At 42.3% G+C, this 17,290-nt stretch overlaps 1 protein-coding gene across 2 annotated transcripts in view; it reads right to left on the bottom strand.

Moving 5' to 3' along the window:
• Positions 1-5,188: 5,188 nt before the first annotated feature.
• Positions 5,189-17,290, bottom strand: part of NPAS3 (neuronal PAS domain protein 3) — a 1,017,265-nt gene continuing 1,005,163 nt past the window's right edge. Inside the window, exons 9-11 of one of the 2 annotated variants that reach the window (XM_023731480.1) lie at positions 15,440-15,587; positions 11,852-11,976; positions 5,189-9,561 (exon numbers count right to left, since the gene is read on the bottom strand). In XM_023731480.1, the coding sequence (XP_023587248.1) occupies positions 8,216-9,561; positions 11,852-11,976; positions 15,440-15,587 (1,619 nt within the window). In that variant the 3' untranslated portion in view covers positions 5,189-8,215. The remainder of the gene's footprint in view (positions 9,562-11,851; positions 11,977-15,439; positions 15,588-17,290) is intronic. The other variant, XM_004376526.2, reaches the window with a different exon arrangement.

Below are 17,290 nucleotides of genomic sequence, written 5' to 3' on the forward strand. Positions count from 1 at the left end.
AGAACAATAGGGGACTGGAGTATCTCAGATACTTGGGTCTGGTACCTCCTTTTGAGGAATTTAAATGCTCTCTTGGTCATTTTAAATTACATTGCACTGCCTGCATAGCTTGCCAAGTAGGAAACTGAGGCAATGAGAGAATTCACTTGCACAAGGAGTTAATGGTAACTATCACCCTATTGCACAATCTTTTATCTTAGAGGGTCTTTATATTGCTTTGCTGGTCACCTGTTTGTCTTTGGAATTGAAGAATAAATATGTTATGCAAGGAGTAGGCCTATGACCATCACTAAAGTAGCCTGGCTGCGGGTATTTTCTGCATTGTTATTTTTGGGTAAGTATTAACCTTCTATTACAGTCATAGAAAAGTGGTTGCAATCAGACCCAAGCCTCCGGGGCAGCTCTATTACTGACTTGAGTATAGACATGGGATAAGGTCTTTATACTTTTTCCAAGTTCTGTACCTACCTCCACTCTCCTCTTCCACCTGAAGGTGTGAACTAAGAACAAAGCTCAAGATTTACGTACATGTGCGACGAATGTAAAAAAAAAGTGGTGCATTATTGTATGACGATTATTTCCTTGGCTTTTTAAGACTCCTTTTTCTTTATTAGTACTGCCTGAAATGGAATAAACCTTCTGTCTGTTTTTATCTTCTGAATGAGATCTTTTCAAAGACAGCTTCTTTGGGGAGTCTGGAATAATTAATTCTCTCCTGCTCCCATCTTTCTCAATGCTTTTAATTTGAACTTTCTTAATGAAAACTCATCTCTCATAAATGCTGGGTTGGCCCATTTTGTGTGTGCCTGCTCTGTCCTGCTTTGAGTGATGTGTAAACAAGAGGCAATCTGGTGATGAGTTTTGCTTGTGTGGTGCGGAAGGGTGGAGAGGGAGGAGGGTTTGATGAATAGAGGCAACCAGAAAATGTACTTGATAATAACATGGCCATGATTGATGTTGCAATTCCTGAAAAATTATCATTGTGATATAATTATTTGTTTATGAACTGTGCCCTGAGACTCCCAAGTTTGTGATTATTCATGGCACAGATAAAACTCTAAAGTCAATAATTCATCAAGGGTATAATGGTTTTGTTTGGGGAAGGTGGGGGGGTCATATGGATATTACATCCTGTTTCTGACACTTCCGCTATAAATCTGAGAACTCCTTCAGTACAAGGAAGAGCCACCTTCTTACCCTCTGGTCCTTTTTTGTTTTTCCTCTTAAAGTAGTTTAAAAGTTTGTATATATTATTTTCAAGGTCGTTGGTGGTTCAGTGGTGGATTTCTCACCTTCCATGCTGGAGACCTGGATTTGATTCCCAGCCAAGCCCCTCATGTGCAGCCACCACATCTGTCAGTAGAGGCTTGCTTGTTGCCATGATGCTGAACAGGTTTCAGTGGAGTTTCCAGACTAAGACAGACAAGGAAGAAAGGCCTTCTGAAAATCAGCCTACAAAAACCCTGTGGATCTGAACTGTCCGATCTACTAATCATGGGGATGTCACAGGACCAGGCAGCACTTCATTCAGTTGTGCGTGGGGCCACCATGAGTTGGATCCAACCTGATGGCATCGAACAACATACATTATTTTTAAAACTCAGATTAATTTCCTTTTTGCAGAAAAACTCAGTTACAGGTAAGAACTTAACTGGATCATTCTTACTGGTATATTCTGTGATTTCCCCATACGGAGAGGTGAATAGAAGAATAAAAAACAACTGTGCTTGGTTCCCAGAGCAGTACAAGATAGTCACTGGAAATTCTGGGGTTGTGAGCTCTAATTCTAGGTGGAGCATACACTCAGTGACTGTATTTGGGCTAATCTCTTTGATTTTGGCTCATAAAAGGGGGCAAAGGAAGGCCTACAAATTTTCAGAAAATTGACCAGCTTCCCTCCTAATTCTTACTTGACTTTTGAGTGGATGAGTTTATACGTACGTGTCAGGAGTCTTGGCACCTCTTCCTCCAGTTTTGTTCCCATACATTGTCTGACATGGTAGCTTCTCTCTCCACTTCTTTGCACTTCCTTCTCATGGTTTGTCTCTCTCTGCGTTGGTTTACTTACAAGGGAGCAGTCCACTGGGAATGTTTGCTATGGATGCCTTATGTGCCTATTTGCCCAGGGTTCCATGAATGCTTGTCCGGGTCTCCTCTATCCATAAGGCTGTGTGAAGTCGTCTCAGGGGGTATTTAAAGTACAATGAAAATGAGAGATGTGTTTTCAGAGGGACAAGCCTTTGCTCACCTTCCATGTCTAGTGAACTTCTTTCCTTAAATTGCATTTCACCTAAGGACATGCCAGTATTATGTAAGGACTTTGTACAGATAGGAGGTGGGAGAGCTACCTTGGCAAAAGTTTGCGAAAAGACCAGGGGTTCTGGTTGACTGAAGATTCAAGATGAGCTAATCAAATGATGATTGCTAAAAAGTGACTGCAATCTCAGGCTGTTTTAATTAAGAAGACTTCTGTCCCATGCAGACACCAGATCAACCTGGGACTGTGTGATGGATCCAAGGTGCCATATTTTAATTGGGGCCTTGACAAATTCTAGTGCATCTAGATGAGGATGACTGAGATGATGAAGGATTCTGCTACAATGGCATTGGAGGAATAACTGACAAAACAGGAGACATTTAGGGTACAGCTTTATTGAGACTCTGACATCCATCTCCATGTATTTGAAGGGCACCCAGACGGGAGAAGGTTTACATTTAGTCCAGTTAACTTCAGAAGTAAAATTTCAGCTCAACACCTTCTAAAAGGTGTTCTACTCTGTCACATGAGGTCACTGTGAGTCGAAATAGACGTGTTGGCACCTAACAAGAACAACCACAGCCACTATGGGGGCACATAAAGGCGAATAAACCACGATCCATTCCCTTGGGGGAGTCAGCCCTTCCTTCTTTATAATGGTTTCCTAGGAGAGCGGGAGGCAGCTGAGGGTGTTTGCTTACCTCAGCAGCCCAGAAGTTTAAGCCTGCTAGCTGTCGTCATTCTTTGGGAATTTTATGCTCGTCCTTCTTTGGGAATTATGCTCAAGATGTACAACATTTGTCTTTTCTTCACTACATGATATAAAGTATTGGCAAAGGTATTCTTCCTCCTCCCCCAAGTCCTTCACTCTTTCTACTTTTTTTAAACCTGGATGATGATATTCTTGGCTTGAACAGACTGTTTTCTGGCTTGATAATGTACATTATCTCTTTCTTACCTCTGATGTAATACACAGGCCAGATTGATTTCAAATTGTTTTAAACATGGTCAATGTAAATAGACTTTGTCTAAGACTAGGGAAGGTCGGGTAATAACTATAGTATATAATGACTAAAACCAGTTTCTTTGTGCTCAACTGAATGCTCCTGCCTGCTGATTTTATTTAAAATTTCTTTTTTCCTTGTTTCCCATTGCCAAATAAAGAAGTATCAGTATCAGCTGGGAGGGAGAAGGGTGGAGGCAGAGAGAACTGGGCCACTGACCCCTGTTTTGTTCGTCACCTGCAAACTGGAGCCTTGACAAGTTCAGCTGCGGCCACTGGCAAAGGAGAGGCCCTGTACCTCCGGGAGCTCAGGGCCCTGGCTTGGCTGCCAGCCCTGTGGCTGCGAATGTGGCAGAGCTTCCTGAATGTCAGTGGGCCTGAGCCCAGCGCTCTCTCTCGCTCTCTCTCTCTCTCTCTCTTTCTGGCTGTGAGAGAAATGTTATTTCAACAACGACATATTTTAGCACTGAAGGATAAAAATAAAGGACAGGGAACTTGTTGATGCTAAGGGAGGTCTGCACTTGGATAAGAATCCACGATTTCCAGCACTCCCACTGCAGAAGCTCCAAATACCAAGAGGATTTCAATGAACCCTTCACCATGCTAGGCTTTCCCTTCTTAAACCTCATTGTCGCTACCTGCAGATAATAAGGCTGAAGTGACACCCAGAAGAAAAGTGTTATGGTAGACCAACAGCGTAATCCAGCAGGCAGAGCCTCATCTTAATCCCATACTCATACAATTGCCCCTCTGCCTTAGTAGACTCTCCCCCATGCGCGAAGCTCTGAAAACCATCACTAGCTGCCAGCTCCATCAATGCCTAGCAGACAGAGTGCCTTGGGAAAGCTAACGTCATCATTCACCGTCATCTGTTCAGGGTTGAATTTCTAGCTTCACCAATTTTTTGACTTCTCAATCTTGCTATACTATATCCTTCTGCTCTTGAGAATAAAAGAAAGATATAAATTTTTGGAAAAGTACTTGGGAAAACGCAATTCCATGCTCTCAATCACCCTCTCCCTATTTCTAATTTTTAGGTACTTATTTCAAGGATCCATATGGGACACAGTAGAAAAATCTAGGGCCCCAAAACTTTAACCACATTTCCATATCTTCCAGTATGAAGCCACCCTCCGTTAATAAAAATTGCCCCTAAATTGGCAATGTCACTGAAGACATAAACTGGGGAGATGATATTGTTTGCTAGTTTTTGGACAAAAGTGTTTGCCTTTCTTTCAACTCAACCCATTCATCTCTTTATTCTCTAGAGAGCACAGACTTAACAGGGACCTACCTGTATCCTTAACTTTGAGATAACAATGGAAACTTTTTTTCTTCTGTTAAGTAAGTGTTAGCCAGCTCATCTGCCTTAAAACATGACAGGCTGCAAAGTGACCTAACCATAACACAGCACGACTATGACTTACTCAGCTTGTCTGGAGAAAGAAAATACATATTTAGCTTAAAGAGAAGATATAAGCAAAGAACAGTTACATTAAAGATTGCAATAAATGAAAAAATTGAGTGCATTTTAAATGATTAATGTATGAAAACACTGTCATCATTTACTGTGCATTAATCAAGAAAAAATGCACACTTCCTATAGTGGTTAATGTTGCAGGCCCATTGTTCAGCTTTGATAATGTGCGTAATAATGCGCAGTATGACAATGAGTTGGGGTAGCTGAAAATTTAGGATGGTTGCAAGTTTGGTGTAGTATTTGGATTAGCATCTTTATCTGTGCCTTGTCAGCCTTATCAGTACACAAGCTATTTTTTTTTTAAACTGGCAAAAATATATGGATGCTTTTTTTTTTTCCAACTTTTTTCTTTTTTTAAATAAAGAATAATGACCAAGGTACCTGCTTAAACAAATACTACCAGCATTCATTAGTTAGGATGGTTACATGTAAAAGAAATGATGCCAGATAGTAACAAATCCAAGAGAAGTTTATTATGAAAATGGCACCTGCGGATGAAAAATTAAGTTACATAAAGACAACCATGTATGTGACATGTATGAGAATCTACAAAAGTATAAAAAGAACCCTGTTGTAAATGAAGTATGTACATTTCTGATTTGCAGCATTATCAATGGTCAATGAAAAAAATGTTTCAAAATAAGCCAGGCACTCAGGAAGTTAGGTCCGGTTAGCTTCACACAAAACAAATGTACCATAGCTGTCGCTTTGTAACGTTTTAATTTTTTTTTATGTATTGTAGAGTTGGTAACACTGCTAAGATTTTTACGAACAGAATATCCCTTTCCCCATTATTCAGCTACTTGGCACCAGTCTCCTCATAAAAGTTTTCATATATTTGTACAACAAATAGTTAAAAACACAGACACAGTCTTCACAGGTAATGAATTGGTTTTTTTTTTTTTTTCATTTTGTAATTTTAAACACTATGGATTTAGACAGCAGCTGTGATTATCTGTTAGTTTAAATCACCAGAAATCATTTTGACACAACACAGAAACATTTATAAAAGAAAACAAAAACAAAACAAAAAATAAATCAGCTGTCTAGCTGTTCTTAGTAGCTGATAGGTGCATTCCTTGGATTGTTCCGTAGCTAGAGTAGAGCTTCCAAAAACCTTTAAATTTCTCAATCAGCCTTCTTCACCTTTTAAACCTACTTAAATCCTTCAAGAAAGCTCACTGTTCAAATTTGTGGCCTTTGTTATTATCTCACCATGGTTTGGGCCCAACTCATGGAATTCAAAGGTCCTACAGGAACCCACTCAACACAGTGATATTCAAAGGACAGCCGAGTTACTGTATTTAGCATTGCACGCATAAACAAATATATATGACAATTCTATATTCCATTCCCCCCTCCCTTTTTATTTTTTAAAAAAAATGTTGATTGACCTTTGAAATAATTTTGTCTCACTAGTAATTGCTTTATATATTGCTCCATCAGCCAACCTGGAAGGAAACCAAAGAAAAGCACCCACTGCTTATAGGTAGAGCACAAGGGAGTCTGGGAATGTTAACAACTGAGGCTATATGGCATCAATTCGTTTAATATAGCTGAGCATTATTCTTCAGTGCTTTGTGTTGCACTCCAGAAGAGAGAGTCATACCCAGAAATTCCATTGTGGGAAAAATGGCTCCATTAACCTTGAGCTAGTTAAGAGTCTTTTTATCTCTGAGAATGAAAAAGATTTTGGGGGGCGGGGAGAAGAGGAGGGGAAGGGAAGATGGGAGAGGGAGAGAAAGAAAGGAGAGGTAGGGAAAATATACACCAGCAAAGCAACAGCAAGGATTTTTAAAAGTAAAACAGAAGATTCGCAGACAGTAGAAGCAGCATAGGGTGACATTACAGAGGAAGGCCACCACACAAAAAACCACTAACCCCCAAGAATCACTGATTCACTAGGACTGCAGGAATGGGACTGTACCACTCCAGACTAGAGATAGAGCACAGAGAAGACAAAGGACAAAACAACTACATTAGCTTAGTATATACTGCATATAGAAACACACATTGAAACCGCAATGGGACTGACAGCCAATGACACGTACACATTGTACACATTACAGTTCTCACATCTGTTATTAAATGCCTTAACAAACAGCTGCCAAAAATGGAGTGGAAGAAGAATTTATACTTGACAGTCATTTGGAGTGTTTGACACTACACTGATTTCTGGCAACAAAGACAAAATAGGATTATTTTTTCTTTTTCTTTTTTAACTTAATGTGCAGTTTTCAGTTGCAGTTATCTCTTTGAAGCTTATTAACCCATTCTTTAGTTTTAAAACTTATTGGTTTCAACCTAGAAATAAAGGAACCAAAGGAAAAAAATTCCATCAAATCAAATCAGTCCCCCAAAATACAACCTTTCTTTTTTTTTTTAAAGCAAGAAACGAAAGAAAACAAAACATGTTAAATATTTTTCCTTCTTTTACTCTGTAGTGTTATTGAAGTTGCAAAATTAGCCTCAGTTAGACTGAGAAAAGAAAAAAAAAAAAAGCTCAACAAAAGGCAGTATGTACCTAAACTGCTCCTCAAATCAGTTTGATTGAGTTTTCCAAAAGCCCTTTTAAAAAGGGCTTTACTGACCCATTAGATTTAATGTGAGGCTATGTTTGTTAGTTGGGAGGTAAAAATTTTTAAGTCCTGCAGCAAACGTTAATGAGGGCTTTGTCTTAACTAACCAAGGAGACTGCAGCAACGGACTCCAGACCAGGACAGAACACATTCTTTTCCAAAACCCAGCCCAGGAGCTGCATTTTGTATGAAGACATTACAGATTAATAAATGATAGCACCATGGTTTTAGAAATTAAGTTAATGTTTCAGTAATTAACATTTAGTCCAACTTTTTTAAAACATTCTAGTCACAGGCCAGAAATTAAGTTTAAGAACCCAAATTATTTTTATGTGCAAGTAAGAAAATCTTAAAATCTTAACCATAAAAAGAGAATTAAATTCTGCATAAAATTCTAAAATACTATCCCCTAGTTTTTTAAAGGAATTAGGAACGAAAACAAACCACCACCCCATTTCATTTGACTTAGTCAAACAGGGCACATTGTTTACGCTTGTCTCTTTCAATCTTGATCATATCAAGATCTTTAAGAAGAAAACCCAATGGTTGTCACTTGAAAAATCTCTTGACCACAAGACTGAGTATTCTATGGCAGAGGCATATACACATTAAAGACATCTTAATAAAGATGCAAAGGAAAGAAAAACAACCCAACACACATTTTAGAAGAAGACAAAATGGCAGGCAACTGGTCATCTGACCCTCTGAAGGCAAAAAATAAACATATCTTTACACGAAAGAATAAGTCAAGTTAAAGGAAAAGGGGATGGAAATGGGGAACGTCGTGTTGAGAGAAGACGCTGACCTGCTCGAATTCAAAGTGCTAGAATTAAAGGTCTAAACGAAAACGCCGACGATGCCTCCGAGCGGAACCCTGCCCACTGCTGGGCAGCGTCTCAGTCCTCCTTGCGCTCCAGAGTCTGTGCCGCGTGGATGCCGTTGCTGTAGACAGGGAAGGGCAGCGTGGAGAAGAGTCCCTCCGCCGTGGTGAACACATTGCCGGCTGGCATCTGCGTCAGGCTGCCCGCGCTCACAGCGCCGCCGAAGGGTCCCGACATGTTGAGCCGGTGCACGTGGTGGTAGAGCATCTCCATGGGCGTCTTGGGGTCGAGGCCGAAGCCCGGGCTGTTAACGTCCACAAAGTTAACAGCGTGGGCGTTGGGCAGCAAGTTGCCCTGCATGGCCAGGGTCACCTCGGCCGGGGCGTAGCGGATGGTGCCTGTGGTGTAGACCCTCTGCGCGGCCGTGCTGGTGGCGGCCAGAGTCCCGGTCACCCTGTGCACCAGCGGGAGCACAACGTTGCCCGCCTGCAACCTCTGCAGTGCCTCCAGGTCCCCCGTGTACAGCAAGGAGTTGGATGCGCTGGGGCCGCCCCCGCTGCCACCCCCGCCGCCACCCCCGGGGTGCTTGTCCCGCGGGGACGCCGAGAGTGGGGGTGACAGTGGATCGGAGGTGACGGGGGCCAAGGCCGAGGTGGCCGAGGCACTGAACTGAGTCTTGCGGGTGGCTGCGCCATCGGTGCCGGGCGGTGTGAGGACTGAGTCAGGGATGGCCACGTGCAGCCCGCCGCCACCGCCGCTGCCCTGTGGGGACGGGAAGTGCTCGGAGCTGGGGGGCTTGGTCATGCTGTAGGGAGACTCGTTCCTGGAGATCTCCCGGTTGGGCGGATAGTTCCAGATGCTGCTGTCGTTGTCGAAGTTGATGGGTTCCGAGATCTCTGTCTTGATCTTGAGCACCGAAGCACTATTGGGGGATGACAGCAACCGCGGGGGCTCCACCAGGCCTGCGTCCAGACCGCCAGGGCTCGACGCACTGGATAGACGACGGCGGCTGGTGCTGCCGCCCTTCTGCCTTTTCCGCCTCTTCTTGCGCTTCTGGTGCTTGCTAGAGGCCTGCGCGCCCGCCTCGCCCGCGCTGTCCGAGTCCTTTGCGCTGTCCGACGTGAGCGACTCGCAGTTCTGCAGCCGCAGGTCCGATTCGCTCTCCACGTAGCGCTCAACCTTGATCTGCATCTGGCCCAGCGCGCCGAAGCCGTCCTCGCCCGCCTTGGGGTTCTCAAAGTCCGAGTGCTCAAAGCTGTCGTCGCTGTCGCGGCTGTCTGGGTTGCTAGAGCTGTGGCCGTCGTCGTTGCAGTTCATGTCCTTGTTGCACGCGTTGCCCGACTTCTTCCGGTCCGGCTCTGGGTCCTCGCTATTCTCGGACTGGTTACCCTTTTCGTCAGACTTGGAGTTCTCATTGTCCTCTGCGTGGGGTCCGCGGGCAGGGGTGGGAGCGGGAAGAGGAGAGAGAACAGACACCACATTAGCAGGGGCAGAACCTACGGGGGTGAGAGGAGAATTGTCTTGATCCTGAGCTTCTCCACCCCCTTCTGATTACTTAAACCCGGGGCTTTCTCTCTGCTGAGAGCCTAGATTAGCTGGAGGTTTTTCATCTTCCCACTCAAAGTGCCGTCCATGGACCAAAAGCATCAGCATCACCTGGGCACTTGTTAGAAATACAGAATTTTGGCCCCACCCAGACCTACTGTATCGGAATCTATATTTTAACAAGATTCCCCAGGTGATTCTCAAAGTTTGAAAAGTCCTGCAAAAATACCCAGGTAGTCAGAGTAACTAACCGGGCACACTGTATCAATGACACAGAAACTTGAGGCAATGCAAAGAGGTCTAAAGAGGTCTGCCAGGGATTGGACCGGACAGTGGGACGTGAAGTGATACTCATGAGGAGTGTGCTTCCTAGCTCACGTAGATACAAGAGACTAAACGGGCAGCTTCTGTCCAGAGTTGAAATGGGAAGGCAGTGAGGGTTAGAAGGTGGTTGAATGAACATGGGGACTCAGGGGTGGAAAGGAGGAGTGTGCTGTCACAGTAAGGGCAGAGCAATTAGGGTCACATAACAATGTATGTATAAATTTTTGTATGGGAGACTAACTTGAAATGTAAACTTCATTTAAACTATAACAATAAAAAAAGTGTTAAAAATAAAGAGGTCTGCATCTGCTATAGGTGAATATTTGTTCATTATTGAAAATCACACTCCCTATTTCTCTTCCCTGTTATTTTTCTCCATAGCACTTATCACGATTTGTTTTACTATATATCTTATTTTATTTACTTCTGCCTCACCCCACCACCATGAAAAATAAGCTCCATGGTGGGGAGGGTGTTTTTGTTTTGTTTACTGCTACAAATAAGGGGCAGAGACTGTCTATATTGAAACTTATGCTCTAGTAAAAAAACTCTCAGCTCAATGAAATTTAAAGGACAGGGCAATAGTCAAGATCCTCTATACGTAGTCTTAACTCCTTCCACTTCTTTGAAGCTGTGTCTGGAGCAGAAGGATGTGTGCTTACAACCCTGGAGCACTGGTACCCTAACAATAGGGTGGGTTTGGGGGAACCCTAGCCATCTGCCCTATTTTAGGGAGAAAAGGCTTTCCCAGGAAACCTCAAAAGATTCAGAGCACCCATTAAGGATGATACTGGTTTTCTGACTTTGCTATGATGTTTGTGGACGGCAGGCTGGATAAGACCTTGGGCAAATCATGTAACTACTCTGGCCTTCCTTTCCCCCTCTGTAGCAGAAGAGATTGAGTTGGAAAAGCTGTAGGATTTTTTGCAGCTGTAGAATTCTACAAGTTCTGTGTTCCCTGCTATATGCGTATCTGTGGAAGGGGGCCAGAGGCTGGAGGAAAAATAAGAAGTCTTTTTATTTAAACTTTCCTGTGCTCCAAAGAACTGCTCAGAAAGTCTATTTCCCAAAACAGTTAGAAATGGGAAAGCATGAGGTTGTCCTGCGTAGATTCAGAAAGTAAGTAAGTATGCTACTGTAGAGGCTCAAACACATCTATGGACCTTGCTCACAGGCTTGATGAGGATGTGAATATTTTGAGCTCAAAGTCACAGACTGTCATTGGAGCTAGCCCTGGTACCTGCTTACATAAAGATGACAGAGCTAGCTGTAGGGGGTAGAGCAGGGTTTCTTCTGTATGGCCTGTGGCAGTGCTGAAATTAAGTGACTACTAAGCAGGGGTTCATTCTGGTTCGAACCCCTGCTAGGAATTTGCATTTCTAACAAGTTTCCTGCTGAGAATTTGCACTTCCACCCCCCTCTTCCCCCCAAATATATGAATCAAAGCCTACATTTTAACAAGATCCCCAGGTGATTCTTATGTATAACTTCCTGGGCACTTGTTAGAAATGCAAATTCTCAGCAGGGGTTCGAATCAGAATGAACTGGTCCCAAGCCCTGCTGCTAAGTCAGCCAGTCTCTCTCTGTATTATACACAATACACATTTATGTAAATGTTTATACCACCACATACATGTGTATATATATATATGTGTGTGTATATATATATATATATATATATTTGAGAGAGAAGCAGCAACCACATCATGAGATATATGTATATATGTATAAATTTTATATATAAAATTTGACCAGTTGCTTTGTTTCTGGAGATGGCCACTGCCCATACCTTGTGCTTGGAATGGCAAGTCGTAACTACAGAACATGCATAAGAAGTAATACCTGTAATACCTGAGGTGTCTTTAGAGTCTGATTCAGAGTCGGAGGTCTCTGAGGATTCGGAAGTTTTCTCTGGCAGATGAGGGAGCTGTGCAATATCCATTGGTGTGTCTTTGTACTCAGGATTACTGTGGGGCAGGGAAACATTCATCAGGCATGCAAACACCCATTCGGCATGGTTTGCTTTTGACCATCTTTCCCCACTTCCCTAACTCAAACTTCCGGAGTTTAGAGAAAGACTAAATGTGAAATCATTTCTCAGCATGTCAAGGGACTCTTGTGGAAGTTTGGATTGCCTGTGCCAGGGTACAGGTGCACCATGATACAATGATTGAATACCCAAATGCTACATGAAAGTCACTAAAAAGCTTTTAAGTAATCAGATACCACTAGGGGCCAGAGAACTGTGCTGCTTGACATGGATCCTAATATAACACTTAGGGGGAAGGGAGAATGAGAAGTACTCTTAACAACTCATTCCCATACCACCTGGTGTGCCCTATCTTCTCTTGGGTTCCTAATGAGTCCATTGCTCCAGTACCCTTGTCTTGGCCCCTTGATGTAGCTTCTCAGCTGTTCAGATGGCTCCAAAGCTACTGGGGGTGGGAGACCCAGAGCCCTAAGTGCCTGACTATATAACAAATGCACAGGTGCACCTTGGGATGTATGTATTATGGCTACTGAACTGTCAACATACCCATTACAATCATTTTCATCTGCTCATGTGGTGTACACCTGTGGCTTGTTAGCTGGAAAACTGATTGCAGTGGGAAGAGTCCCAGTGTGAAAGAGGCCCTAACAGAATGGAGCTAACCCCATTTGCACAAATGTGCTCAATTTTTGTTCCATTTTTAATTCAGAAACCAGCCTCTTCTGGAAAAGAGAGCATGTTTGGTCAGTTTGAGTTAACAATCTTCTGGAAATGGCACTCTAAGGCCAGCCCAGTGTATGAGCGTAGTGATCTATATGTACTACACATGATGTAATCTGAAGGCACAAGGAAAGCTCTTTGCCTCAAAATGGGAAATGTCTCTTCTATTGTTCTATGATGGTCAGGCAAGCAGAGACTTCAATAGTTGATTACTGACTTTTTTGCTAATCTCTAGTGAAATTCCTATATTAGAGCGTCATTGTTTCAGACAGTATTCTAAAATTGCAGATGTCCCTGGGAGGGTTAATTCACTAAAATGGATCATCGGGCATTTATTCCTTAGTGTGAACTAGCTTCCGCAGCAAAGTTCTCTCTAGGTAAGCAGAAGAGACTAATAGTGGGAAGGTGGACTTACTACTTGTACTACCTCCAAATACTTTTAAGAGTTTCTGATCCTGTCAAGTATTGTAAAAAAATGGAAGGAAGACTGGAGGAGCAGTAATGATAGAACAGGGGCCCAGATATGAGGGATTCTAGGAAGGAACTGGTAACATGAGAGTATTGCTCAGGGAAGAACAAAGGACAAGAATCTGGGAAAGAAAAACAAACTTCAATGGCTGCTATTTTGCCATTATTCTTGCTAGACTGCTGGCCTATAGAAATGATAGCTAGTGAGTGGCGGCTTGGTGGCATTTCTTCTGCTAAAGCTCTGCTTGGTCCAGATACCATGGGGTGGGGGTGGGGGGGACACAGGTCACTTGTCACCCAAATTAGTCTTTTATCATTGACCTTTAGGTCATCTGAAACAAGTCCTCCACATGTGTGATTGTGTCTATTGAGCCTGAAGACTGGTCTTTATTACCCAAACTGCTTCCTTCCTATCTGTGTAGAAATAGATGAAATAAAATTACCAAATACTCATGAGTTTTGTACCATTTGATCAGTGGTTTTGATCTAAAGTTGCAGGGACTGACTTCTTAACCCATCTCACTCCATTTAGGGGCTGGGTAAGAAGTCGCGGAGTTGATGAGGCAATAATAAATATCTAGACAGGAAGAAATCTCCCAGAATGGTAAAATGAAGTGAAACTAGAGTTGTAGGGTTAAGACCCAAAGAGATTATTTCAGTACCCTGGCTTATATTGCTGCAGGCCCCTTCTAGCCTATGGCGTTGCTGTTACCAATGTCTAACTCTTAATAGTAATTGGTCGACATGGCATAACACCATTTTTTGCCTAGCAAAAGAATGTCAGTGCCACAATGCCTTATTCTATTTCTGTTTGTTATGTGAGTTTTTATAACCTTCTGCATTACACACGGCTGTTGGTTCCTAAAACGCTGTATAAAGATTCTCTCTGATATCAGAACCCATCTTGAATATATGACAAATACAGGGGGTACTCTGTGTGAAAATCGAGCCTTAGAGGAAGCCACATTAAATACACATACTTTTACCTTTAGAGAGAATTAATGTAGAGTAGAAAAGGTCAAAAAAGGAAAAAGAAAGTAGATAAATGAAGACTCTTTTAAGTGGTGCACATTAAGGCCCTCTCTAGAGCAATCATCATTAGTGTCTGATTGATATGCTATTGGTAGCACATTCATGCCTTCAAGTCATCACCAAAGTACATGAATACATTCTGAAAGCCAGTGTGCTGATGAGCCACGGTTGTTAGCATCTTGGCTCCATTTGGCTGTCTCAAAGAAAAATGGGACTCAGGTACTCCCTGTCTAGATTATCAGCCAAAGGGCAACGACTTTCATTCATAAGACCTATTGGAAGTTTTCCTGCTCAGACCACGTGTGGGCCTTGCTTGGTGGCTTTAGGCCATGAGATGCCAAAGACTGGAATGATGGTGGTGGGAGGGAGCCAGGCCTAGCACTGTGATGGCTTCACCACAGACAGGCTTGGTGGAGAACCTTCTGGAAGGCTTGCTCCCAAACTCAGACCATCCAGTCTGTTTGCCTTGGTTACTTTTCTGTATGTTTGAGTCCAAAGGCAGAAAGTAGATAGGGAAGGAGAAAGAAATAGTGTCTCACATCACACTTCAGGCAGCATTAGAGCTTGGCCTCATGTATGGATATAAATTCAAGGACACAATAAAACAGCAGTAAAACTTGCCTGAAATCACAGAGCATTAGGCAAAAGAAATTGCCTCCATTTTTATACTGATAATTGTCTTGATTCTGGCAAAGCAACTCACTTGGCCTACCAAAACTTTCATGCTTAGGCAATCAAATCCTATGTAATATGCTGAGGGCCTCCACAGGATGGGATACAAAGAGGAATACAATGTACGCTGCTACTTCTTCCCATTCCCCTTCTGCTTAATTTTCACAGGGCCTAGAGTGGGAGAATGTGTGTATGTGTGGTGGGGATAATGAAGTGCGTTCTGAATGTTTCAGCTGTTGGTGAAAGTCTGTATTCTTTTTCTGGCCTGAGTATTTGTGAGGACACCGAAGCCTCTCCTTCAGAACTGCGCAAATGTTGAACAAGAATTATTGAAAAGTTTGCAAATCTGCCCTGGACTTCCCTTCCGACCCAGCTTTGATTTTCTCATATTTCTTTGCATCTTGTAAAGAAAAAAAAAAAAGAGCGGAATTTCCATGTGATCCCATACAAGGAACTGTCAAAAGACAAGACTCACAACATGTTAGCTATGAACCGTGGGCTTTGTACTTTGTAACTGAGACAGAAATGAAAAAGATTAGAAAATATACCTAAGAAGATAATTCACCCAGATGATATTCTTCTCATTTGCATTCTTGGCATTAATCGCTATGGTGGCACTAGACTGTATCCAAATATAGCCTCCATTCTTCTGCATCCAACGATAATACTTCGTCACACACTGACCCTTATTCAGCACTGGGGGGAAAAGAAACAAACAGAACAAAAGGCATTGTGTGTTAAGACTGGGACCAGATGAATTTCATTTCTGCAAAACCTCAAGTCCGTTTTGGGCAGCGATGGTGTGAAAGGAAGAATAAAAGGACTACAAATCTTTGTGGCTCACAGAACACCTAATGCGGTGTGGATATTGTCAATGAGTTTGACTCAGATGGTAAGAAAGGCAAATTCATAGTGATTTATTCATAGATCCAAGGTAGACTTCTTTGAGACTCTGGATGTTTGAATGGTTCAGAAGATGCCTTACCCCCCTGTTTTTGATCATTTCACCTCAGTGCCAGCAATATTAACCAGTGTACTAATACATCCACTCCTTTTGATCTCGTCTCACAGAATTTATAGTCCATGGATGAATTAAATTTCCATCGGTCAGTCTGGGGAAATTCTGGTGAGACTTCGCTGAATGCTGGAACAAAATAAATTCCCCGGCCGAGTCAGAGAGAAACACTGGCCTAAGGGAGGCACAGAATTGACTCGGCTAGCGCCAGAGTGACAGCTCCGCATAGACTCTGAAATATGGCCCAAAATGAAGGGACAAGTAAAAACAATCAGTAATATGAAAGTGGTGCCATTAAATAACCACTGAAAGAGAGCTTTAAAATGCAGATGTTAAAAATGATACTTTAACCAAAATCTTGCCAAGTTGAAATTGATTTGATTTGTATCTGGGTACTCCTGAGCTAGTAAAAGTGGAAACTGCAGTAAATCATCCCTGAAATAAAGTGCAATGGATGGGAATTGTCTAAAAGGATGCCGGAAACGTGCAAAAACCGGCTGTTATTACTTGTAAAGTATTGCAGCAACTCGGTGCACCACAAGAGCGCACCAGCTGGCTGACCACTAGAGGGCAGTGTGCACTCATCTACGTCGCCCACTTTTGGCATGTCCTTGTCTCCGTCTGCTAAAATGAAAAACCTCTAACTGCTGTAATAAATTTGGCTAAATTAGCTGCTAAATGGTTATCTCAAGTAATATGTATTTGCATTAATCATCTTGCTCTAAACCAGAACAAGCCAGAGTCCTAAAGACGTAGTAAATTCATATTGTCCATTTAATTACGGCTAATAAGTGCTTCATATACAATAGTTTCATGAAGTACATTTTCATTTTTTTTTTTGGCGGGGGTGGATGGGTAAAGGGAAGAAGTCACTTTGGCAAGAAGCAATGTTGAAGGCTGTTGAAACTCTTCCTGTCGTGTTTTGAGCCACCCTTCCTGGCTCCGACCGTGATCAAAAATCTGACCTCCACACACTATATCCATAAACATATAAACTTTGATGTTTTTCTCCCACTCTCCCTTTTTTTCACAGTACCCTAAATCGATGGTTGTAAAATTTAGTAGTTATGTCTTAACCGTTGCTTGGAAAAGCCTTGCTTTGATGAGTATTTCAAATAGAGGCAAGTTCTATTCTGAAACTATTCAACAGTTTGGGGTATTTTTTTTTTTTTTAAATATTTTATTGTACTTCAGTTGAAGGCTTACAGAACAAATAGTTTCTCATGAAACAGTAGTGCACATGTTGTTTTATGACATTGGTTAACAACCCCACAACATATTAACCCTCTAACTTCTCGACCTTTTTTTTTTTGGTGAAAATACACATAGCCAAAGATACACCGTTTTAAAATTTTCTACATGCACAGTTCAGTGACATTGACTA

This window comes from Trichechus manatus, unplaced genomic scaffold, assembly GCF_000243295.1.
Source record: "Trichechus manatus latirostris isolate Lorelei unplaced genomic scaffold, TriManLat1.0 scaffold00043, whole genome shotgun sequence".
Taxonomy (NCBI): Eukaryota; Metazoa; Chordata; class Mammalia; order Sirenia; family Trichechidae; genus Trichechus; species Trichechus manatus.